This window comes from Triturus cristatus, chromosome 3_2 (genome assembly GCF_964204655.1).
Source record: "Triturus cristatus chromosome 3_2, aTriCri1.1, whole genome shotgun sequence".
NCBI classification, from domain to species: Eukaryota; Metazoa; Chordata; class Amphibia; order Caudata; family Salamandridae; genus Triturus; species Triturus cristatus.
The window spans coordinates 696,793,938-696,820,798 of NC_140584.1; the positions used below are offsets into that span (position 1 = coordinate 696,793,938).

General features: G+C 43.2%; 1 protein-coding gene across 1 annotated transcript in view; it reads left to right on the plus strand.

Moving 5' to 3' along the window:
• The window catches only part of GTF3C3 (general transcription factor IIIC subunit 3), a 371,442-nt gene that overhangs the window by 87,555 nt on the left and 257,026 nt on the right, over positions 1–26,861 (plus strand). Inside the window, exons 5-7 of the mRNA XM_085648757.1 lie at positions 12,238–12,429; positions 13,022–13,187; positions 15,830–15,977. Of these exons, the coding sequence (XP_085504883.1) occupies positions 12,238–12,429; positions 13,022–13,187; positions 15,830–15,977 (506 nt within the window). The remainder of the gene's footprint in view (positions 1–12,237; positions 12,430–13,021; positions 13,188–15,829; positions 15,978–26,861) is intronic.

The window sequence follows — 26,861 nt, forward strand, 5'->3', positions numbered from 1 at the left end:
CCAATTCGGAGATTTCAACGACTCCCTTATTAGGGATCAGATGGTGAGATGCACCAATAATGGTAGAATCCAAGAACAATTGCTGCAAAAACAACCTAATTTACAAGAAGCGATCAAGTTGGCTAAATCTATTGAACATACCGCCCTCTGCATGAAAGAGATTAGACCTAATCCTGTGCTACCCGAACACTCCCACTCAGTCCAGAGCCAGGTCTCAGAAATCGTTGAATCAGAGAATGCTGATATTATCGATGAAAACATTATTTGCAAAATTAAAAATACTAAAACCCCTAGCTCTATTCGTGACAACGATCCTAACAGACTTAAATGTTACCGGTGCGGTAGTAGCAACCACCTTGCCAACAACCCCTATTGCCAAGCCATATCAGCTATCTGCGAGAAATGCAACAAGAAAGGCCACCTAGCTAGAGTTTGCCACAGTAAACAGAACAGTGTGGCGGTTACTCCTGAGCCTAAAATTCAGTCAGTAAAGAAAATTGTCTTTCAAATTCGAGACTCCAGCACAGTCAATCATATAAACTATCCACAATGCGAAGTTGGGTTGGATGGCAAGAAAATCAACATGTTTGCGGATTCTTGTTCTTCCTTCACCTTTGTGAACATTACTGACTTTATTGTTATGAACCTCTGTAAAGAAAGTGAATTAACTAAACCTGACATTTCTCCCAGCAGCTACACCAGAGAATCTATCCCTTTGAAGGGCATGATCAAAACCCTCATTTCATTCAAAGACCGTGTCACCCTTGGGAAAGTCTACATAGTTGAGGAGGGGTCCAATCTCCTGGGTTGACAACACCAAAAAGAGTTAGGCATTAAACTGGACCCTAACAACCCAGAGCAAGTTCTCAGCATTGATTTTTCCACCCAGGGTGAAACCTTCATCAAAGAGTTCCCTGATGTTTTTACTCACAAATTAGGGCTCCTTAAAAACTTCCAACACAAAATAAAATTGAAACCTAATGCCAGACCCATTGCACTCAAAACGAGGCCCATACCTCACCTTATGGGTGGGAACCCCTAAAAACTGAACTGGCCAGATTACAGTCCTTAAGTGTTATACAACCTGTGGATTGCACCGCATGGGTCGCACCTATTATCGCTAAGAAGGCCCATGGGAATGACATTAGATTATGCATCGACCTCAGAGACCTTCATGATAACATCATCATTGAAAGACACCCTCTTCCACGCATCCATGAGGTTTTAAGTACCATGGGGGAGGCCACCTGCTTTAGTGTTCTAGACCTTTCAAGCACCTACCACCAGGTAGAATTACACCCCGAATCTAGAGAATTAACTGCTTTCACTACTCCTCTGGGGTCATACATGTTCCTCCGAATGCCGTTTGGACTCGCTGCAGCGGTGTTCGAAAAAATAATTCAGCACATACTTGATGGGTTCCCCAAAACCATGTGCTTCCAAGATGATGTCTTGATCTACGGAGCTACTGCTGATGAATATGACTCCTCTCTCAGGACAGTCCTCAAGTGATTCAAGGAGGCAGGTCTTATTCTTGAAGAGGAAAAATGCCAAATCAGGGTGGGAACTGTTGGTTACCTTGGGCACACCATAGCTAGGGACGGATTTAAACCCAAATTAAGCCTCCTTGAGGCTGTCGAAAAAGCTAATGCACCCACCACCAAGCAAGAATTATTATCCTTCCTGGGTCTTGCAGAATACATGGCCAAATATGTTAAGAACTTTTCTGATATCTCAAACAATCTTAGGGAGCTCACAAAAAACCATACTCCCTTCAAATGGCTAGACGTGCACCAGGCAGCCTTCGACAACATTAAAAGAAGCATTCTAAATGCCCCTCACTTATGCACTTTCGACCCTTCCAGGAAAACCATTCTGACCACCGACGCCAGCAATAAAGGCCTTGGAGCAACCCTCTCTCAAGTTATTGGGGGGAGAGAACGCATTGTTGCTTTCGCTTCCCGCACCCTTAACAACTCAGAAAGGAACTATTCCATCGTTGAGAGGGAGGCCCTGGCCTGCTTTGGGCGATTAAACACTTTAAATTCTACCTGTGGGGGATAAAGTTCACGGTTCGCACCGATCACAAGCTCCTCATTTACATGTTAAGTTCTAAAGGCTCAGCTAACAGCACACCCAGAGTAGCTAGATGGGTACTAGGCCTAGAAAGCTTTGTTTTTAAACTTGAATATGTCGCGGGCGACTTCAACCACGCGGCTGACTTCCTTTCAAGGGCACCATTAGAAATATCCGAAAACTTTGAAATATCCAAATTTCCCATCTTACTGGTCTATTCCTCCACAATAAAGCAAGATGAATGGATCGAGAGCATGACCCAAGATGCTACACTGTCCTGCCTTAAAGAGTATACCCTTCAAGGATGGCCTGCTTCTCGTAAAAGTGTCAGCCAAGAACTAGACAAATACTGGGAAATAAGACATGAGATCAACTTGAACAATGATTACATATGGAGAAACAACAAAATCATCCCTCCAGAAGGTTTGAAGGACAAAATAATAGACTTAGTTCATGAAGGCCACCTAGGGAGAAGCCTTACGAAAAATAGACTCAGAGAGCACTATTGGTTCTCCAACATGGACTCTATTGTCGAGACCAAAGTCAAGAACTGCACCAAATGCGCCAATAGCGACAAAACTAAACACACCCAAATGGCACCTCTTTCCCCTGTTTCCATTCCGGACAAACCTTGGGAGAAATTAGCTCTGGACATAATCGGCCCGATCAATAAGTGTGGTGTCACTAAAAGATTTGCGTTTGTCCTGACGGATTTTCACTCTCACTGGCTAGTCATTAAAATGGTGCACCAAGCTACTACCGAATCCCTGATCAACTTCCTACGTGATACCTTCGTTACCGAAGGCATTCCTGCCACCCTGGTCACGGACAATGGTGTCCAATTCACCTCATCAGCCATGTCTAACTTCCGGACCAGCTTAGCCATAACCCACCTAAAACAGCCCTGAACTGTCCTCGAGCTAACGGCTTGGTCGAGAGAGTAAACAGGATGGTAAAAGAGAACATACAGCTAGCTTGCATCAACAACCTACCTGTCGGATGCTCTATTCAAGATATGCTCTGGGCTTATCATACCACCCCCAACCTGGTCACTGGCATTTCTCCATTCTCATCGCTCAGGAGAAGAAAACCCAGTACAAAGTTCTTCCCCAACTGGATCGGGGGTGGAGAGGTAACTGCACACTCTTATGATAAGGCCAAACTTAAAATAGCTTCCCATCAAGCCAACTACAAAGACTGGTATGACCAAAAGCATGTAACAAAACATCTAGAATGGTCTGTGGGCGATTGGGTCGCAGTGAAAAAACGCATGCTCGCAGGGGATCATGAATCTAAGTTTTATGAACTCAGGAGAATAGTGGCAATTAAAAACAACACTGTGATCCTCGAGAATGGGCAAAATTGGAGCATGGACCGGTTGGCTAAATGCCCTAACCCAGAAGACACCACTCAGGGAAACCCCATTACATCTGGGGGCACAGAAGACCCTGCCACCCTTCCTAGGAACGGTATCAGAAGATCAATTACGGAACCTAGATGGCATAAAGACTTTATTATGCAATAGTGTCATTTTTCTCCTTCGTTGTCTATGGGGGGGAAGATGTGTTATAATTCCCTTACTGTACTTAGTTTGTATTCGGGTATTTTCACATACCTGTTGTGGTCTCTTCCTCTTTCTCTCCCTACCCTCCTCCCTTCTTCCACCCTTTGGAATGTTCCTACAGTTAGCCAGAGGCTGCCTTGGAATGTTGACAAGAGCAGCCTGACTGGCATTGTTGTTGGTGGCTTTTCTATGAGCGCTGTGCATTAGAGGTTCTACAGTGGAGGCCAGAATAAAGAGACTGAAACTTCACTTACCTGTTGCAGGTGTCTTTGTAACACATTCCTCAAAATACTTTAGTTGTGTTCTCTTCTTTTTGCTGTAGTTTACTCTCAGCCTAATATATGGCACTCCGTTTACCACCCTTGTTTGTTGTCCGTGGCGTTTTAGAGCATACGCCCTAAATATTCCTTCGTGTTTTTTAAAGCCGTATTTACGTATCTAATTATGTATTACGTTTCTAATTGTGAAGGCTCTTGTGGTAATGTGTATTTACTAATCCTCTAGCTTAGAATGTAATGAGCTCATGGAGCAAGTGTTCTATATTCTTGTATGAAGATTCTCCTTGGTGTCAGTTGCTCCAGAGCCCCTTCTTGGATGGATGTATTTCCAGATGAAATCATATGTTCAAAGTATAACCCTGCGTGACTCTTCCCTACAAGATTGGCGATGACCGGGATTGTTTCTATCACTCAAACACTGCGTGTTAGTAAGAAGGGGCCAGAGAACGAAGCGGTGAAGTGCTTCGAAGGATTTGAAGCAGTGAAGTATTGGATCCGGTATTTTGAACATTTTATTGTCTTACTCGACGAGCGAGGTGAGAAATTCCTTTCTTATTAATTGTACTGTCCCCGTTTTGAGAAGGAGCAGCTCGACGTTTTTCACAGTGTGCGGGACTCTCCGTTCAGTTGTTGCTGCGTTGCCATGGTGCGCGGCGAAGCCAGTCAATTGAAACCGTCTCAGGCAGCAGTGTCTTAAAACGTAAAACCGCGCAGTTGCTGAAACTCCACTTTGTATCATCTATTGGCCTTTGACACCCTTGTCTGCTGGAAACTTTTATCAGCGCATGATTGGCACAGTTATCGGCAGTGAAGCTCTGTTGCTTGCAACAGTGGTTTTGAGCTCTTACATGCTCGCGCCTTCACTGAATGTCTAAACTCGCAGCGTTCAACCCAGCGTTAATCGGCTGGCTCATAACTCACACTTAATCTCTTAAGCAATTCAAGCTTTTAAAAGGAAGATAAAATAGGAAGGCTCTCACCTCTGTTTTTCGTCCGTTGTACTTTCTCTATGACTAAGGAGATCATAGAGTCTAAGCAGCACGTCCAGTGGCATACTTCACAATTGCAGCACTCCCAGTGGTGTATTTTACAATTGCAAGCTTGTTTCTTCGTCATTCTTCTGTGATGTGCACACATGTATCCTGTGAAAAGGGAATTCGTTTTCTCAACATTGTGCATATCCATTTTCTCTGTGATGTGCACAATTTTTTTTTTCTCTCTCTACTAATTAGCAATTTTTGCTTTATTTTTCACCGGTGATTTTTTTTTTTTACCTCAGCGATTTGCACGCTTATTACTTTGTGCAAGTAATTTTTAACCAACTATTCATATGTTTAGTGTGTTATTGGCTATACTGACTTAATATTTTTAATTGTTTTTTTTTTCTTTCCCTTATTTTTCTTTCTTTTCGACCTTGAACCAACATGCAAAATATTACAGCACCAGCCTCCTTCCTGCAAGATCCTGGTGATCCTCCACTAGAGTGGAAACTTTGGATTCGCTCGTTCAAAGCATATTTAGTAGATATTGATGCTAATAAGTTCAAACCTGACAGGAAAAAAGGTTTAATGTATTACCATCTTGGTGTTGAGGGGCAAAACGTATTTGACCATCTTCCTGATTATGATGGTTCAGATGAAGAGATTGATGAATTTGATGCAGCTATCGCTCAACTTGACAAGTATTTTGCAAAATCGAAAAATCTGGTTGTTCACAGATTTAAGTTTTTTACCAGAGTACAAAGACCTTCAGAGAGTATTGATACTTATGTTACTGCTCTGAAAGTGCTAGCTTCCACGTGTGAATTTGAAGAGTTCACTTCTCAATTGATTAGAGATCAACTTGTGGCTAGATGCAGTTCTAAAAAAATACAAGAGCGATTGCTTACCTGCAAGAATCCATCTCTTGATAAAGCTATCGACATAGCAAAAAGTATTGAGGGGTCTTGTCAAGACGTTAAGTCTCTTGAGGAATCTCTCAATAAAACTAGCATATCAGGGGCTGTTGTCAATAAATCCACGACCTCCGTGGATCAAAAGAAATTTACAACTTCAGCCAAACCCACTGTCCAAAATGTTGCACAAAGGAAAATATTCTGTTTCAGGTGTGGTTCGTCTAATCATGTCTCTTCCTTTAGGTACTGTCCAGCACTTGGTCAACATTGTAAGAAGTGCAATAGAATGGGCCATTTTTCAAAAGTGTGTAGGGGTGGCAGATTTGATAATCCTATTCGCTCCTTAGTAACTGAGGACAGTGATGTTGAAAAAGAAAACCCTACCACCAATGTCGAATTAATGTTGGGAGTTAGATGTGTAAAAGAGCTTAATTCTTCTACAGTCGTTGATCCTGAAGTTGAAGTTTGGATTGATGGAGTGTCCATCAAACTCCTTGTAGATACAGGTGCTCGTATTACAATCATAGATTATAAAAAATAAACGTTTTCTTGGAGTAAACTTTCTTTGCTTCCTCCCGATGTGTCTACCGTGGCATTTGAAGGCAGCAAAGTGGATTTGCTTGGGTATTTCTTTGCTAATATCAAATTTCTTGATTCCCACATCAATGGTAAAGTTTATGTTGCTCGCAAGGGCATTAATGTTCTAGGACTGGTTCATCAAGCTGAATTGAAATTAGTTATAAGACCTGGTTCATGTAATCCTGTCACTATTGAAAGAATAGAAGTTCCCGGCTGTTGTTGTTCTGTTGATTTGTCTCGTGACAACAAGGTACAATTTGGATCAGATTTGTATTGGGGAAAAAAAATTCAAGAAGGTTTTTCAAGACAAATTAGGCAAAATTTCAGATTTTGTTTTTGCAATAAAGGTTAAACACCAGGTTATCCCAGTCAAACATAAATTACGCAACATACCTCTAAGTGTAAGGAAAGAACTCTCTGTTATGCTTTCACATTTATGTAAACAAGGCATCATTGAGAAAGTGGAGGGAACCCTTTGGTTGTCTCCCATAGTTCTCGCAAAGAAAAAAAATGGCTAACTCAGGATGTGTGTTGACTTAAGGAGTGTCAACGAGGCAATTTGGGTGGATAATTTTCCTTTGCCAAGGATTGAGGATCTTATCACCAAAATTGGTCATTCGTGTTGGTTTACGAAGCTAGACCTTAGGTCAGCTTATCACCAAGTTGTCTTAGATAAATCCTCTCGCCATTTAACCGCTTTTGTTACTCCTGAGGGAACCTTTCAGTTTTGCAGGATGCCTTTTGGCATTGCTTCTGCGGCAGCAGTTTTTCAGAGATTAATGTCTAGTATGTTTGATCACTTATCTCAAGTAGTGGTTTTCCAAGATTATATTTTGGTGTTTACAGAAAGTGAAGCTGAACATAATATTGTCGTGGAAAACGTTTTGAGTATATTAGAATCTAGAGCTGCCACTTTAAGGAAAGACAAATGCATATTCAAAACTAAAGAAATAGAATATCTGGGTCACGTTTTTTCAGCTGAAGGTGTTAAGCCAAAACCTTGCCTTGTAAAAAGCATTTTATATGCTCCAGCTCCGAAGAACAAAGATCAACTACTTTCCTTTTTGGGCCTTTGTGAGTTCTATGCTAAGTTTAAAAAAAAAATTGCAAACCTAACTGAGTCATTTAGGCCTTTACTAAAGAAAAATGCAGAATACAACTGGTCTAATTCTTGTGAACAAACTTTTAAGATTATCAAAGAAAGAATTGTTAATGCTCCAGCTCTTCAATCTTTTTCAGAAAAAAGATCTACTGTCATTACTGTTGATGCGTGTGAATATTGTTTAGGGGCTGTTCTCACTCAGATGGAGAATGGACATGAGTTCACCATTGGCTTCGCTTCTCGCACATTAAGAGATGCTGAACGTAAATACTCCGTAATTGAAAAAGAGTTACTAGCCTGTGTGTGGAGTGTAGAGAAATTCAAAGCATATGTTTGGGGCAGACATTTCACGCTGAAAACTGACCATTGTCCTTTAGTCAATATTCTTTCTGGGAAAAAAATCAAACGTACTACAGCTAGAATTTCCAGACTTGCTGCCAAATTGTTAGAATTTTCATTTACAGTAGAGTACATTCCTGGGGGGAAAAATTCCCGGGCTGATTGTCTTTGTCGACTTCCCATTGACGAACATGACATTCATGATTGGGAAGCCGAGATTGAGGAATGCTTTATTGCATACATAGGAGATGCAAGTTTTTCAGAAAATGAATGGATTTCTGCTGTCAAATCAGATTGTACTTTAAGTGAGGTTATCACATTATTGCAATCTGGTTGGCCAAAAGAATCACAAAAATAAGTTACAACCTTTTTGGAAAATTGCAGATGAATTATCTTTAGAAGGTAATTTGCTAGTTCGTGGAGAGAAGTTGGTAGTACCCTTTTCTCTTCGTCAGCAAGTGATAAAATTGGCTCACAGCGGACATTTGGGTTCTACTCTGACTAAGAAGAAAATTAGGGAAAGATTTTGGAGGCCTCGTATGTATTCACAGATTGAAGATTTTGTGTCAAATTGTATCAAATGTAAATCAAGTGACAAAGTGTTGATAACTGAACGTCAAGTTGAGTCAGTAAGTCTTTGTCCAAAGAGAGCTTGGCAACGTGTCAGTGTTGATTTTTTTAGGCCGTACCAAGTTTTACCTCACAATTTAAGATATTTTATTGTGATGGTAGATCATCTTTCCAGATGGGTTGAGGTTGAGCCCGTGTCAGAACCCACCACAAGAAAAGTGCTTGAATGTTTTTTGAAGGTGTTTTCTAGAGAGGGTTTTCCAGTAGAACTACTCACTGATCATGGGGTTCAATTTGTTTCCTCCTAAATGTCTTCCTTTTTAGAAAATTGTAAGATTAAATATTTAAGGACACCTCTTTATCATCCCCAGAGTAATGGGAAAGTTGAATGTTTCAACAAGGTATTAGTTGAGTGCATTCAAGCTTCGATCAAGAGCAATATGGATGTGGCTCAATCAATTCATGAGCTGGTTTGGTCTCACCGCACTACTCCACACTCTGTCACTGGCAGATCACCTTTTGAGCTCATGAGGGGTAGAGAAGCTGCTACTGAATTATGCCCTTCTTGGATTCTAAAGGTGTTACCCAAACCAGGGGATGTTGGTAGTTGGTTTAAATCTGCTGAATCTCGTTCTAATATTTTCAATTTTAAAAAATTTGAAAATAAAAATTATTCTTCGGTGAAACCTTGCAGACTAAAAATAGGGGATTGGGTCCGTGTCAGGAATCCCATCTTGGTTGGGAAAGGTTTTTCAAAGTTTAAGGATCCTGTTCAAGTTTGTGAGGTAAGGAAGAATGCTGTGAAACTTTCTGATGGGAATTGGTGGGGTATCTCTCGTGTAGCTTTAGTCCCACGTAACTTTTCAGTTCCAAAGAGAGTTGCAAATTTTTCAAGAAGCAATTCTACTCCACGTAGGAGTGATCGTATTCACCGGAGACCCACAAGATTTAATGATTTTGTTTCTCGTTAACATTTTAAAAGAGGAAGGAATGATGGTTGGTGTATTCTTATTTGAAATGTTCTAATTTGAGTCCACTGCCTTGTTCTTATGTAATCTATTCGTATTTCAAAGAGTAAACTTTTATTGTTTTTACATGTACTGTTATTTTAGAAATATTTGTTTTTAGGAATGTATAGGTGTTATATCTCTGCTTCATTGTTTTTTATTTTCCTGTTATCTTCCTTTATAAAAGGGGGATGTCTGGTAATGTGTATTTACTAAGACTCTAGCTTAGAATGTAATGAGCTCATGGAGCGAGTGTTCTATATTCCTGTATGAAGATTCTCCTTAGTGTCAGTTGCTCCAGAGCCCCTTCTTGGATGGATGTATTTCCAGATTAAATCCTATGTTCAAAGTATAACCCTGCGTGACTCTTCACTACAGCTCTTTTGCTAGAAAGAATGCTCCAAATATAAGTTGAGATTTAATATTCACTGGCATAGCTGCACCTGTTCTCGGCACCCTTAATGTTTGCTACTGTTATGCACACGGGTGCGCACTTCAGTATTTACAAATCACGCGGGTGAGGGCGGTGAGGCAGCCATGTCCGCTCATGCTGCTTCTCTTTGTGCTTGCCATTGGGCACATTGCGGAGGCTGTTCGACATGAACGGGGCGTGCAAAGGAATAGAAATTATTAGGATCGACAACCGCTTATCCCTGGTCCCTAAAGCGTATTCTCATTAATTAAAGACACAGAGTAACTTGCTGGCCTATGATGACGCACATGCTGCACACCTTTGATCAGGCATCATGTTTCAAACTGAATGCAAGTAAAACAGAATGGATCCAACTGGATTTAGGACAGAAGGGCAGTCAAGAGCAAAGATTCAATAGTGTGAGAGACACAACATCAAGGTTGTCCCCCTCCCCCTTTTACAAATCCAAATGTAGGGAAAATGGACATATTTCCTACTAATGAGGTGGACAGTTTGTATGACACAAACTAAATCCCCTTGTTGACAGACTTGGAAGGAGATATGGAGAGTGAAAGTGCTTGCCCTGACATGAACCTCGTGTTGACATGTCTCTTCCATTTCCAATGTCTCTTTATCCCTTCAAGCGTAACGCAATTGCTTCTGAGAAACACATAATATCATACATGTGGAAGTTCTGCTACCCTAGAGTAAAGAAAGAAATTGTGCAGAAGTTCAGTCTGACTTAGCCAAGCTCCTTAGATATTACAAAGCAGCTTAGCTCGCTTACATTGGCAGATGGCTGCAGTTAAACACCTCAAATACACCTCCGCCCGTGAGCATGACCATATACAATTATAGATGGATAATAGAACCCTTGGGTGAAAAAAATCCCCAAATGTACATCAAATGGACAACAAAAGTGAAGCTCGAGTTGTCTGTGATGTCACTCCCAAGGTAAACAACATCCCTGTCCTTAACTTTTTACAGATCTATAATTTTATGTTACGTAAGGCCCCCAAAATCATCTTCCCCTGCTTTCAGCTGCTACGCAGTGCAAGAGGAGTAATAAGGGGAGTTTTACATACCATGGCTTCTGTTATGTATCCCTGTCCCAAAGGTAAAAAAAAATAACTTGCTTGCCATCCTCGACCAACCCCACCATCTTCTGTGCCTTGCTTTTCCCCTCTTGCAGCTGTGCTTTCTGTTTTCAGTCAAAGCAGACAAGTAGATCTGCGCTGATAGGCTCTCAGGGAGGCCTGTAAGCCTGGCCTGGAAGGCCTTTATGACGTCACAACTGTGGGTAACCAGTTTTGTTATCAAGCATTGCTATGTCATAATAGTGGGTTATGAGAGTCAGAAACTAGATGATGAGGGCTCTCTATGAGTTCCGATGGGTTTGATCGATTGGAGTGGCTGTGAGTAAGCAGGAGCCTATTGGCATATTACATGGCCCTGCCCCAGCATAGAAAAGCGTAATACTAACTTGAGATGATACTTTAAGATAACTATGGGTAAATCCCTCCAAAACAACTCATATCCTTCCTTCTTTGGTACCCAAAGGACTGCAGAAGTCAACAACAAAGAGACTTAAAAGGATTCTGATAGTAGCAGCGACCAAATGCATAGTAAATAAGTGCTCATTAGAAGAGACTTCCATGATGGAGTGATGAAGGTATAAAGCAGTGCAAGGCAGGAAAATCATAGTATCCCCCCCCTCCCCCCCATCCCTCCCCATTGATCTAAGTAGCCCTAGACAACTCCCACTGTTTCTGGAAAGAACTCGCCACCATACGAAGCATTAACCTGCACTGGCCGCCTTATGACCAGTTGTGCTAGATTTATTTTAGATTACCTCACTGAATTGAAAATAGGTGCAGCTTTGGAAGTGTGTGAAGGGCGGCGGGGCAGGAGGGGGTTTATCGTTGGCTCAGACCTCTAGTGTAGTTTCAATGCCTGACTGATGAAAACTTAACTTTCATTCATTGGGCGGTTTAGCAAAATTGCTTTTACTTTGTCATGTAATGCTGTTTTCTGATATTGGTTTTTCCATTCTTATTAAATACTAAATGTATTATCAGTTCAAGTTGTGTTAAAAAATCAAAGTAATCTGTTCACCTAGTCACAGTTTATGGCTAAAGGTAAGGCGTAGGATGCTTATGCAGACATAAAGTGTGCTAGAAATCAAAAGGGTAGTATCAGCTCTAGATAACTGCACTGACACATCTGTAATCAATCATAAATTCGCGTTGTGAAAATGTCATCAAACTTCTAGTGATAAGTGTCTGATGCATTTCATTAGCCTGCGTTGAGCACCTGTAACGTCAGCTTCCTACCTGCACCATGCATGTGGGATTTTGACATGTGTTCATCATACTCACTGGAGCTTATTGTCAATTTTTGTGCTTTTCCTTGACAGCTCCGCTTGCCCATGAGCCTTTCTCCACCCTTGCCATGATTTATGAGGACCAAGGAGATATGGAGAAATCGCTGCAGTTTGAACTGATTGCTGCTCATCTCAACCCGAGCGACACAGAGCAATGGGTCCGCTTGGCAGAAATGTCTTTAGAACAAGACAACATCAAGCAGTCCATTTTCTGCTATTCAAAAGGTAATTTGTAGGCTGTTGCTTGATTTCCATTATTCTGTTATTCTGAATATGGCAGGGCGCAATTGAAATTCAAGATGATTTCCTTTATTGTTTTGTCAGTAGGACGCATACCTGTACATGCGTGATGACACATGCACATCTATACATTGAGGTTTTTTTGCCAACATGTTCATAGCATTGACATATCCAGTAGGTCTGCATTGGCAACATCAAAAGGCGAGACCTATTGGCTTTGCCATGTTTGGTTAAAAATCTTAGGAAGTTAAATATTAAAGATAATTTCATAGAAATCGCTCTGAAAAAATGTGAATCAGAGCATTGACCTGGACGTAGCAAATTCTTAAAGAACCTGTTCTGTAATTTACATGTGATAACTTTTTAAAAGATTACATACATTTTTATACTAGGTTGTTTTTAAAAATTGTTGAATTGTTTCTTTCAGAGAATTACCATCTCCACAAAGACCGCTTTATCTTTCAAATCAACAAATCCATCGAACCCATAGCATTTAGTAGCAACAATAGTCCTCACCCTGTCACGTGGTCTTTTGCTAAAGTTTCCTCTCACGTAAGCTATGATTTTGTCTCTCTAGCTCTGAAGTATAACCCTACCAATGTTCGATACCTATGGGAGAGGTCGAGCCTATACGAACAGCTGGGAGAACACAAAATGGCTATGGATGGATACAGGCGTATCTTGAACCTTTTGCCTCCATCAGATGGTGAACGCTTTATGCAGCTAGCCAGGGACATGGCAAAGTAAGCTAAGAGCATTTCTTCCGTTTTTTGCTGAATGAATACTGTGTACTAGATAATTTTTTCTAATTTGTATTGTTAAAAATAAAAGGGATGAAACAACCCTAATGTTGCCACCATGTGATATCCTGATATTTTTAAAGATCACAATACTAACATGAAGAATACAAGTGTTTACCCTTTAGTGTATCTTCTGCTTCCATGGTGCGTACGAGTATCCCTTAATTTGTTTCTAGAGGGGACCCATCTATAACAATATTTTGATGATCGGAAGGGGAACTCTTTGTCACCATGCCTGCCAGAAGAGTTTTACAGTTGTTTGCGAAACCCGTTCCAGTTTGGGTTTTTCTTGAAAGGGTTTCCCCGTCTTTCTTTTTAGGGACTTCAGTTTATCGGAATGGCGATTAAACCAACTAGGGGTTTTACTTTTCCATATGCAGGGAGGTTCCTTTCCTTGGAGCCGGCCGTGTTATACTTCATACAATCAGTAGCTTTGGTGTGGTACTTTCAGGTATTTTTGTGTCTGATTGCGTTCTGCATTGCTGCGGTCTCTGACTCCGCTTGAAATCCATGTTCTGCTGTATCTTGTCACAGAAGATGTGAGTCAGTTGATTGGCCCACATTAAAAAAGGACTGAATTTCCAACAGTGTGTCTGGAGTGCCCCCTTTGTGGACCTTGAACCACTGGCCTTTGGGTGCTCCAGTACAGAGATCAACACATCACACTGTTAGGCATGAAGACTTTTCTTTAACTGCTTTGGGGTAGAAGTTGATAAGGTGACACCACTATAGTGTTTTATTTGAAAAGGCAGTGAGAAATGTGGTACTGTTTTGTGTTAAATTTATCAATTTAGATTTGGGACCAGTTCTGGACACCACTGTTCTCCCATGCTTCTATGGCTTTAGAAACACTATACAATTTACAAGGAAAGAACAAAGCCTTTTACATCTTCCGAGTGTCTATTTGTCACATATGGCGGTCTCAATCCATGCAGCATAAGAAAAAGAAAAAGCTATTATTCCTGCAGGATAGTCAAATGTATTTCAAGATCTTAAAACATCAGGGGCGTTCATGCTCCCCACAGAGATTGTATGCTTATTCTGCCAAAACAAAGAGTCTCTGGGTGTGCTTTGAAAGAACTATCCTTATTGCAGACATTTGTGGGATGGCAACGTTGGCTACCCTGCATGATTTCTCTAAACGCAACTCTGGTTACATTTTCTAGAAAAAGTGCTGTTTTTGTCCAGGACGGTCCGCAAAATATGTTAACTTAGTGCTTGGTTGGGCACATGTTGTCTTCCCCTTTTAAACCTTTGAAGCGGTGAAATCAGTTTTCTCACCATTTGAGGAGGAGGGAGGGCAGTGCAAGAGATTGGAAAAAAAATCCCTTTTTTGATGATTCTAGTACTTTTAGTGAATGCTCTCTCTTCTTCAACACTCACCCTTCCATTTGTCCAATCCACAATTCTTGTTCATCAATACAAATTTGGTGTTTGAAGCTGATGGATGCTTCTACATTGCGACTATTTTCCGATCCTGCTAAGATTGCAGGCATTTTCCAACCAGAAGTGAGAAGGGAGAGCAAGCACTAAGCATGTAGGCAATTTTTGTCGTCTCCTGCGAGTTTAGATGGCTAAACAAAGCTTTGAACTTTGGTCAAGGGCACATTAATAGGCCCAAATCAGTTTCAAGTAACAAAATCCTCTTGCCCATGAAGTAACTTTTGCAACTTCTCCAAGAAAAAGTATGTACACAGACAACTCTGATGGTGTGTTCTTCCGAGAAAACCTCAGCATTCTGACTAGGTTGGCTTCTGTCCCATATTAACGACATTCATCTTGTGTAGGTCTGGAAGGTGGAGAAAAAGAAAGAAAATATAATAGAGTGCCAACTGCTTATTAAAAACCCTTTTGCAGACGATGTATATATGCATGGGATGTTTTTTACTGCACAGAACTAGCCAAAAAAGCAGCAGAGTGCTGTAATGTGCCAAAGCCAAGCATAGAGTCAACAAGTGATAGGAGAGGTCGCTGATTATTGGATCGTTGCTGCATAGTGATTTTTTTTTTAAGAGATGTGTTTTTAACTCTTTATTAGACTGGAGCAGTGTAGGGGCACTCCTTTTGGATATAGGGATGTTATTTCAAATCTTTGCTGCTTAGATAGAACAGACCTACTGCCTTCTTCATCAGTTAGTTGCATGTCTTGCTCCAGTCTGATGATGGCTTGGCTGTGGGTGTGCAGAGTCCTGCCTGAGATGGTGAGCTTGTCCTGAAGTTAAGCCAGGGTGCTTGTAAGATGGCTTTGGAATGATGTCGCTGGTATTGAAGATGGTGCTGGCCAGCAGCGGGAGCCAATGGAGTTCCATCAGTGTCCTGGTGATGTGATCATTTTTCTTCAAGCCCTGGATGAGATGCACTGCGGCCTCTAGGGTGCCCTTAAAGGGTGTGCCAATTCAGTGTCTGAGAGGTGCTAGAGAAGGGCATTACCACTATCCAAATGAAAGATTTTAAAATCATAATTTTGCATTATTGTGTTAGTCCTCAATAAAGACGTACAGTAGGCATTGTTGTCTGATGCAAATAATCCTACATTTTCCACAGTTTTTTCAAGATGTGGCATCCTAATTTGTGTTTTTCTCTAGGAGTTATTATGAAGCTAGTGATGTCTCCTCTGCTATTGGAGTCATAGAAGAAGCGATAGCAAAACACCAGAATCTTGTTGCAGTGGAAGATGTTAACATAGCAGCTGAGTTGTATATCGCCAATAAACAGTATGACAAAGCAGTGGAGGTATGACAAGTCAAAAATGTATGTCGCTTTTCAAACTTTATTATTTTTATGAATTATTCAAATGTGTTGTCAGATGCCTGCATTGATCCCTCATCTTGTACACCATTCATGTTGACTTTTTCTTAGTCCTCCCTTTCAAGAAGTTCCCCTGAAAGATGTCCTGAAGGTCAGATGAGGCCTATAGACGTGTAGATTCTGCTTCATATATGGCCTGGACTTTGCAGACTTCATCTAGCTTTATGCTTGATCACCGACTGGTTCATTTTACATTCACTCATCAATGGATGCTTATTACTACCTTATAATTGTAAAATACTTCCTGAAAAGCTTTAAAAAAAAGAAATGTATTGTCATTTCCAAAACAATTCAAACATACAACATCGGGAGCACATCGGCAACATCTCATATCATTTAGAGAGAAGCATGGACATTACAGCAATTTAGATCATATACATTAAAAAGAATTCTAGGCCTACAGCTCAGGTGATCAATTTAATGAGTTGTGTTTTCTTAAGCGTCTAATAATACGTACCTTTTAACTTTTGTCTGGCTTCCTGAAGCTCAAGTGATATCCTATGTGTGGTTTAGGTTTCCCACTGTGTCCATACCTCTTTGGGACTCTTGGCGGGGGTTCTCGCTCCTGTCTGTTAGAGGGGGAGAGGAGGGGAGGGGGATAGTCCTGTCCACCCAGTGCGTCTGTATTAGTTATCAGATACCCACGTAAGGGGACCCAAATGTCTTTTGGCCAAAAGGATGCCGGTTAGTTGCCTCGCATAGGTTAATGTCTGCTCCTGCCATAAGAGAAGGTCCTGAATTAATTCTTCAAATTTAGGAGTCCGCCCTCTGCCTCATTTGCACGCCACTGTACGTTTGGCCATCAATAATCCCAGCGCCACATACCGTTTATATGCCGAAGGTATATCTTCTGTGTACTGCAGTAGCGCAACTACAGGTGACTCTGTTAGTGGCGTTAGTCATCTGCCCCAAGGTTGCAAAGACTTGGCTCAAATAAGATTTGATTGCAGCGCATTCCCATGCAACATGTAGAAACCCTGCAGCTTCCTGTCCGCGTCGGTCGCAAGCATCATTGTCTCGTAGTTTGAATTTGAACATTTTAACGGGGTGTAATATAATCTATGTAGATATTAAAAATGAATGATATGCAACTGGCTGCTGCTCGCAGACACTTTTCCAGTTTGTTGACAACAGTAGCTCCATTTGTCTTCGCTAAGGGGTTTACCCAGTTCTTCCACCCATTGTATCTGAGCTGTTTCCCCCGGCCGCTTGAGTGGCTGTCTGCTTGCAATGGTATATAAGAGATTCGACATGTGCGGGATTTGTGCTTTGTAATAACTGGTGTAGTGGGGTTAGTGTAGCTGGTTCGTTCGAGAAGTCTTGAGTGGCCCCCCTCACACTCTGTCTAACATACATAAACGGGTCCATTGCCGTGGGGTCCCCGTCTATAAAAAAAAACTGTTCCTCATTAACATAAAGGTTACCCCATTTCACAATGCCAATTCTGTCTAATTATTGGCGACATCTTACTTCCTGGGTTACCTCTAGATCTGGGTGGCGTGCCACTGGGAGCAGGGGAGAGTATATCATGGCAATGTCCAATCTTTTCGCATTTTCTTACCATGCTGTGACAGTGCATGCCACAGTAGTTAAGCCTGTATCTCTTGCTTTAGGCTGTATAGCTATGAATCCCGACAGTGGTGTAGGCTGCATATAGTATTGTTCTACTGCTAAATGCGGCACATATGGAGGGGGCGTGAATCAATATGTTGTGTAGTGCGCCTGCGCGCTAAGATAATACAGTTCAAAATCGGGGGGCCTCAAATCCCCCTTGCTCGAACGGCAAGGTCAGGATCTTCCATTTCTGTCGCGATTGTTACCCCCACCCTCCCCCAGGCGAGTCGTATCATTTAGGATTTCAAGGCCTTAAAGAAGGCGTGTTCCGTTGCATAGGGGATATTGTTAAATAAATATAGCAGTTTAGGTAGTATAACCATTTTCATCAGGGATATCCTCCCTGCAAGAGACAAGGGCAAGGCGATTCATCTAGAGACCGATTCTGTTATGTGTTCTAATGCTTTTCCATAGTTTGCTCGGAGCAGCTCTGTCCTATCACTAGTGACATTTATCTCCAGATACTTCACTTCTTCAGGGCACCATTCAATAGGGTAGTCCATGGGATTCCTGAAAGACCTTTCCTTCTTCTTCAGAGGAGTTTATAAACTTGGCCTGTTATGATTTTTACATCTTTAAATTATCAATTGTGTTCCCTCTGCCATGGCAGAACTATTGTATGCTGTGTTCTGCTGTCTCTGCACTTCCCACCCTTTCTTTGGCCCTCTCTACCTTTTATTCATTAGCTCCATAATGTGGCACAGTCATTACCTATTCAAAATTCTTAGACAAAGACTTACTGAAAGGTTGAGGCTCTGTCTTATGAGCCATGGTAACTGTAGGATCATTTACATAACAATATTGATAAGTCTCCCAAACCTTACCCCCAGTTCTGGCCAGATCACAGCAGTATTCCCAAAAACGTTCAGGCTTTGATTACTGATCATGCACTCTTTTTTTCATAGCTGGCTGAAGTTGTTGTATCCTTCTTTAATCACTGATTATGTTTTGTCCTATTTTCTTACATACTTTTACTTTGTATTGATTGTTTCACTGAGTGAAAAACATCTTGGTCTTGTTGTCAGTTTTTTAGGTCGAGCCTAGCGCAGCGCGCATGCGCTGCTCTATGGAGAGACCTCTTGGAATCACTCCAGACTTTCTCGAAACTTGTCCGTGTGGTTGTTCAAGTTCCACACATTCTATTGGTCTTTGCGTTTGGCTTTCAAAAATGAAAGCATGCAATTGGCCAAAAGCTGGTGCATGTCCCACCTTTTCTGAAAATGTTCACTTTCACGGCATCCAGCTGTCGGGAGCGAGCAGCGGCGCGCAGGGTGCCAGCTGCATTCCTCGTCGTGGATCATTAAACACAGGGCGGTCGCTTTTAGTTTGGCGGCCGCGCTTATTTTTTTCACTTCCCACCTCTCCTCTCTGACCATGCCTCCCTCCTCTCCTTCTGCCTCCGCAGCCTCGCGACCTTCTCCAGCAGTTTCACATCCGTATTCTCTCTCTTCCCTTCTTTTCTCAGTTTGATTTCCCTTTACACCTTCAAATAATGCCCCCATACGCCTTCCCCTCACCCTCATTCCCCCTGTCCACTCATGTTAACTCAGTCTTTACTTCCGCTCACAAATTCCTACCTTGGCTCTGCCTTGCACCCCCACGGCTTCCCTCTATCCCCCTACGTTCTCTCTCACCCCCACAGCCGTAGATGCTTTCCTCGCCCACTTCACAACTTCCCCTCCCACTTCGCTTCTACGAAACCACTCCGCAATACCCTTTTACCCCTCACCCTGAAAATGTATTCTAACTCCAACTTCCTGCCCAGGGCCGGCGACTACCAATGTCGCTACCCCCTATCACACATTGATTTATTCTCTTGTGTTCATTCAAGGTCCCCTATATTCCACCGACCTTGTTACATTTCCGGGGGCTTCCTCGGCTCTGGTAGATAATCTTTTCTGCTGCACAGCACCAATCTATGTTTCCCATTCCCCGACAGAAGGGCGTTGCGGTTTCCCCAATGCCTGGGCTATATTTCTTTTGGCTATTATATCTGCAAGCATCAGCCACAACGTAGTTTATCTTGGCCATGTAACCTCTCCTGTAAAGCGCAGTATATGCCATCTGGCATCCATCAGAACCTCCTGTCCCAACACTCTTGCATCACTCTAGTGACTTTACTCCAAACATTCTGCAGCCCTGAGGAGCTCCATATTGTGTGAAAAAGGGTACCAACCTCCCCACAACCCCTTAAACAATTATGTGAAGCACACCCACCCATTCGGTGCTATCTCGCTCTAGGTGTGTAGGATCTATGTATGATTTGAAGTAGTATCAGTCAAAAACGTGCTCTTATAGCAACCTTCCTAGGGCTCTGCATGACCTCCAGCCAGTCAGCTTCCTCTAGGACACCCACATCTCCCTCCCAAGCCTCTCTAAGTGCTGTCAAGGGATCTGTCATATTATTCATAAATGAGGGAGGTGGCCTTTCCCATTATCCTGATCCATTAGTACCTGGTCTTATAGTGTGCATATTCTGGTAGGTGTTCTTTCTTTCTAACGTGCGCCGCTAGAGCATGCTTAATTTGTACATAATGGAATAGCTCAGTCAGGCATTTGATAGTCCGACTTCATACTCTGGAACTCTATCATCTTTTGATTCGTCCATACATCCCCTACAAACTCAATTTCTAGTAGTGCCCATTCGCGGAATCCCTTTAATTTCCTCACTGCACTCAGCAGCCCACTATGCCCAGCCTAGGAATTTAGTAGCCTCTCGCCATATTCTAACGGTCGTTTGTGTATGTGTAGGTAGTCTGTTGATCTCCTGTTTGCTGTATACTGCCTCTAAATACCCTCTTTGCCTCATCGTCCAGAGGGCCATTCAGTAAGCAGGCTCCTCCCTTCCTGCAAATACCCAGTCATTTATCGTTATGAACTGTGAAGCCCAAGTAATACGTACGAATATCTGGGATGGCAAGTCCCCCCTCATACACTTCCCACTACAGTTTATGTAACGCGATTTTGCACTCCCTTCCCCCCACCCCCCTACCCATCCAACAATAGCTGTCTTATTTTGGGGTCAATCTTACGGAAAAAGTATCGTAATTATGTAATAAGCAGCAATTTATTTTAATTTGTAATTAATTATTAAATTGTTTAATAATCATGTAAATAGTTTGTTTTTTATTTTGTGTGTATGTGGTTAAAACCATGTTCTTGTTTGCCCGTTAGTCGACAAGTACACAGGTGCTAGGTTTTCTAGGGGTATAGTGTGAGAAGTTAATTAAGTAATAAATAGAAATTTATTTTAATTTATATTTAATTATTACATTGTTTAATAATCATGTAAATAGTTTAATAGTTTTTTATTTTGTGTGTATGTGGTCAAAAAAATGTTCTTGTCTGCCATTTAGTCGACAAGTAGAAGGCGACCCAGACCTGCGCAACAGGATCTTCACCAAGCACTCTACTCTTGAAGTCTTATTGTGTAGGCTTCAACCAGTAAGGTTAACCCTAACTCTTTATTGACCAATCTCCTGGATAGAGAATCCAAATGGACTGATGCTTTGGGAAACATATGTTTTCTTCTGCCAGCCGGTCCATAAATGCATACTGCCTGTTAGGCCGATATACTCATGCCTTATGGTTCATGGCCAGCAAGATCTTGCAAGATATTGCAGTCCAAGACCTTTGAGGCCTTCCTGGCTCAGAAACCCATAATAGGCAAGGTGCAGTGCAATATGTTACCCATGCAGGCTTAGGTAGCACAGACTGTATTGGCCAATCAGTTAGCACCAGTTTTTGACATAGTTCTTTTTGTTCCGCATGACTGTCATATGACAGTACAATGCATGAAAACATAAAGGACTTCATATGAGTATTATAATCTAATAGAGATACAGCTTCTCTTTTTAGGAAGTCCCAGCACCCCCTCCCTAAACTCAAGTCATGTCCGCTTTAGTAATCCAAGCATTAGGGCTTCTAGAACAATCAATTTTTTATAAGCATTACCCAACTTTTCTCCCCCATCCCCACCCCCACCCCCACCCCCTCCCCTCTCTTCCCTTCCCTGGTGGTGATGGGTTCTGCTTATATATACGGCTGGGCAGTCAGGAATTTGTCAGGTAGTAGGACGGCGCTCCCTTGGAGCTCGACTTGTTCTCTGTATCACCTGGAGAGACCTTGTGTGTGTAGTAGCATAATTGGGCCTAGGCCCTGGCTAAGTTAGAACTGGAATAGGTGCATGGCTCGTAAGGAGGGTGGGCATACTGCTGAGGGGAGCCCCCGAGAGAGAAAGGAAACCACTTATATTCAAAGTTTTTGTGTTCATCTCTAAAAATATCTGCTAATCTTTCCATGCGGAGTATTCTCCACAAACATGAGTGCCACAGCGACAGGGCTGGCGCTTCTCTCTTTTTCCAGGCTGCCACTCTATTTTTGTTTTGGCCGCCCCTAGACAGGCCCACATTATTGCCTTATCTGCTCTCGTCTGGTGTTTTAGGTCTGGGTCTCTGATGCCCAAAAGTACTCCCTCTATAGATGTCGGTATGGGGTATCCCAGCATGTCTTTGATGTGTGTTAGGATCTCCTCCCAGAAAGGTTGAATCGTACAGCAGTCCCATCAGATGTGGCGGAAGTCCCCGAGAAGGCCCCAACCCCGCCAGCAGAGATCGGAGGTTTCTGGAAATATCTTTTTGAGTTTAGTGGGATAAAGGAACCAAACAAAAAGGGTCTTGTAATGGGCCTCTCTCAAGGCCACTGCTCTTGGCTATAGCAGACCATCACTATTTCCAATCCTCTTCTGTGATGTCCCTCCGGACCACTTGTTCCCAAAAAGTCATGTAGCACGCCTGTGGTGTATGTACTGTCGAGAGTAACAAAGCATAGAGAGAGGAGATCGCCTCCTTTATGGTGCCCGCCCTCTGTACAAACTGTTCTATCGGGGATCGTTCTCTGGTGGCGGCTTCCCTAAACCGAGGCTGGGATACCCCATGTTTGAGTTGGAGACATTGAAAGTGGTCGCTGCTTGAGACACAAAACTCTCTTTGGCAGCTCTCAAGTGTAAGCACATCAAAATTGTGAAAAAGATCTGAGAGCATCAGGCAGCCCCCCTCCTGCCGAGCTTAAAATGGGCCCTCTCGCAGTGATGTTTCCAGAGCACATCCCAAATGGACCTACCCACTATTGCCCTGTCCATGTGGAGCCAATGTTTGTCGGACTCCCTCATGGACCACTCTACCACCACCCTTAGTTGGGCTGCTTTGTAGCAGAGAGAGAAGTCCGATAACGCCACACTCCCCTCTTTCTTCGTGTGTTGTAATGTGTGGAACGGAAGGCGAGCCCTCCCATTCCGCCATACGAATTTAGTAATAAGAGAGCAGAGCTTAGGCAGGAGGTCACGATCCAGGTCAGCCGGCAGTGCTTGGAATAGATAGAGTAGCTTTGGGAGCATTGTCATTTTTATGGCGTTTATCCGTCTGAGATGTACAGAGGTTTCCAGTGCCTGAGATCTTGTTGGAGTTGAGACAACCAGGTTGCGGGGGGAAGGGGGGGGGGGGGGGGTAGTTGGTCTTGTAGAGGTCCTCAATCCGCAGGGTTAGCTGGATACCCAAGTATTGAAGGTAGCGTTTGGCCCACTAAAAAGGCGTCTGTCCCCCGAGCTGCTGGACTTCTCCTTCTGGGGTTGTGAGATTTAGGATAAAGGATTTCCATAGGTTGACTTTGAAGCCTGCGACCGCTTAAAATTTTCGAACTTCTGCCTGCAATGCCTGTAGTGAAGGGCCTGGATCTCTAAGTGTCATCAGGATATCATCCACGAAGCAAAGCCTCTTGTTCTATACCCCCAAATTGTATCCCTTTAATTTCTGGGTTGGCCCTGAACTGCATTTGTCTGAGGTTCAATGCTCAAGGCAAATAGAAGAGGGGAAAGTGGGCAGCCCTGCCCCTGCTCAGTGCAAATGGGAGTGACATAGACCCGTTGACCTGGACTCTTGAGTGTGGGTGCTTATAGTTAGCTCTGACCATTTTAATAAACCTCTCCCCAAAGCCAAAACGTTCCATGGTAAGAAGGAGGAATGACCAATCCACCCTGTCAAAGGCCTTCTCTGCATCTAGGCCCACCAACATCGCCGGAATTTTAAATTTGGAGACTTTTTCGATCAAATGTATAGTCCGCCGTATATTGTCATGCTTCTGTCTCCCTTTTATGAAGCCAGATTGATCAGGGTGGATTATTGCAGGCATTAGGTTTTCTATTCTTGTGGCCAGTATTGCTGAGAATAGCTTAGCATCTAGGTTTTATTAGGGCAATAGGCCTGTAGAAGGCGCAAATCTGGGGATTTTTCCCCTCCTTGGGAATAACGGTGACTACTGCCTCAGCCATAGACTTTGATACATTGGAATCCTCTGCTATTGGATTGAACAAAGAGGTGAGGTGGGGTATAAGCGCCGATGCGTATATTTTATAAAAGTCTGCCATTAGCCCATTTGGCCCGGGGGCTCTGTGTGGGTTGAGTTTTGAAATTGCCTTTCCTACTTCCTCAGATGTAATTGGGCCATTTAGTTGGTCGTTCTCCAAAGGCGGGACTTGGGGCAGGTCTAGTGAATTTAAGTATTGTTGTTGCAATTCTTTATCCGGGGTGTGCCTGTGTATCTTTATATAACTCTCCAAATACGTGACCTTTACCTCATACGTGTGTGTTAAATTACCGTCCACATCACGCATGCCCCCTATGTATTCAAGTTCCCCTTCACGTAGCTGTCTTGCTAGGTGAGTCCCCCACCTTGCCTCCCTGGGCATAGGATATCTGACAGAGGCGCAATAGAGTGTATTCTGCCCTGTTTGTATAGATCGCTTTGATTTTCCCCTTCAGTGCACTGAGCGGTCGTTGCAATACCCGAGAGGGCGCCTTCTCATGGTCTCTCAGCTTTCTCCAGTTCGGCCTCCAGCTCCACCCTTTCCTTAGCCCTCCGTTTATTCAATGTGGAATTTAATTCAGTACATTTTCCACTGGGGACCGCTTTAAACGCGTCCCAGTTGTTCTGGGGTGATGTGTCCTGGGGTTGATTTAATTCAAAGTAATCAGTAATTGTTGCTCTCAGTTCGTCCCGGAGAACTCTGTCCCTAGTTACCAAAATTGGGAAATACCATCTGTGTGTGTCTGCCCCTTGACATCCCCAAGACAAGCTGATTTTCACTAGACTATGATTTGATATAGTGATTGGGAGTATCTTCGCTGCCTGGAGGGAACCCAGTAGAGTTTGACTTATAAAGAAGTGATCCAACCTAGAATAAGTCAAATGTACGTGAGAAGAAGGTGTCATCTTTGGGTTGGGTATACCGTCCGCCACGGGTCCCTCAGACCTAAGGCATGTATTCTCTGTTTGATCCCTTTGGGGAAGTTGCTTGTGGCTGCCCTATTGGGGTGAGTACTGTCCATTTCAGCATGCTAGGTCAGGTTAAAATAGCCCATTAGAACCGTTGGACCCTCTGCGAACCCTCCTGTCAGGTCTGGTAGGGAGGTAAAAAACACGGGTTGCCCTGTATTGGGCGCGTACGTGGAGATGAATGTGCAGAGTCTGCCTCTCAATTTTCCCTTTACCATGATTACCCTGCCTTCTCTGTCTGCCTGTATGGCCTCAGGTTGGAATTTTGCTGTGCTGTGAAATAAGAGTGCGACTCGCCTCTATTTAGAGCTGGCTGATGATCTATAGACTAAGGAGTAGCTTTTGTGGCGAAGTCGTAACTCATCGTTTTTTTAAGGTGTGTTTTCTGCAGCACTACCACTTCAAACTGGTGCTCTATCAGATACTTCCATATTTTTTGCCTTTTGAGGGGGAACATTTAGATCTCTTACATTCCATGAGGCTATTGATACCATCTTGTTGTCACCCACCCACCCCATCTCCTCTCATGCATCTCCCTTGTGACCCGCGGCCTCCCTTCCAAACTCCTCTCATCATCGTCCGCGACTGACCAGGCTGGCAACGGAGAGAGCCCCTGCACTCCCATCCTACATCATGTGTCTGACCACCACCACCAGGTCCCCCCCTTAAAATAGAAAGAACAGGTAACCCAAGAAAACTTAAGCTGAGTAACCAACTGGTTCCCAGCAGATTCAGTCATGAAGAATGAGATCATGGTAGCGGGAGACTCTGTCAGTGACCGCAGCCCCGACTATTGGTAGCTTCGTGCAACGAAGACCAAATAGATATGGTCCATTGTGTAAAGTTGGTTGTGAGAATCGTGTAGATGAGGCTTCATCGACATTTCGCCCTTCATTGTGCATTTCCAGGGTTAATGCTGTCCTGAAGTAAAATTGTGTCTCTCACAGTAGCTTTCTTCATCTCTTTAACTTCACTTTTGACTGGGCTTGCCTTTGGAGATCGTGCGCCATTGGGAGGAGGTTTCTTTTGTCGTGCCCGGCCGTCTTGCAGGACCTTGACCACCCTCAACTTCAGGGGTAGGGAGACCCAGAATGCAGGGACCTTCCTCCAGGTCGGATTTATGGTGAGATTTGTTATAGAGTTCAAAGGCTAGACCAAAGGGGAAAGTCCCTCTTTACCATATGTTGTCTTCTCAGAGTTTGGTCGTTATCGGTCTGAGTTGTTGTCTGCGCACCAATGTAGAGGGGGCCAGATCCTGGAACAGTAGGCACTTGTATCCTTGGAAAGCGGTCTCTGCTTTTTCACTTGCAGCTTGCAGAATTACTTCTTTTGTGTTAAAAGAGTGAAACTTGACGTGAATGGCGTGTGTACGTCGTCAATCACCCGACTGCTGGTTCCCCATGCAGTGTGCCCTGTCAATCTTGATCTTCATCTGGCGCTGCCTCAAAATCTCAGCCAAAGCCCCTCAACTAAAGCCTCCGGATCTGCCCCCTCTGCGCCTTCATCTAGGTCCCTTATTCTAATGTTCTCCCTCTGGGACCTGTTTTCTAAATCTTCTGCCTTCAGGAGCACCTGTTGGAGTTGCATCTGTAAGTCCTGTTGTTTCTCATGTAGCTTCAGAGTGCGAGTGTCCAGCTCTTGTGTCTCGTCTTCTATCTCCAAGACCCTGGAGACAAGAGCATCCACATCTTGCTGGAGGTCAGACATGCATTCGGTGAGATTGGCCTTTAGCTGATCCATAGAGGTCCGTAGTCTTGCTTGATCTCTGCGCAGTAAGCTTTGAAGTCTGAGTGAGGCCACTAGGTCCTCCCTGGTGAGTGCCATCGTGCTTGCTTGCTCCCCTTCGTTGTCGGCTTGTCTCCTCTC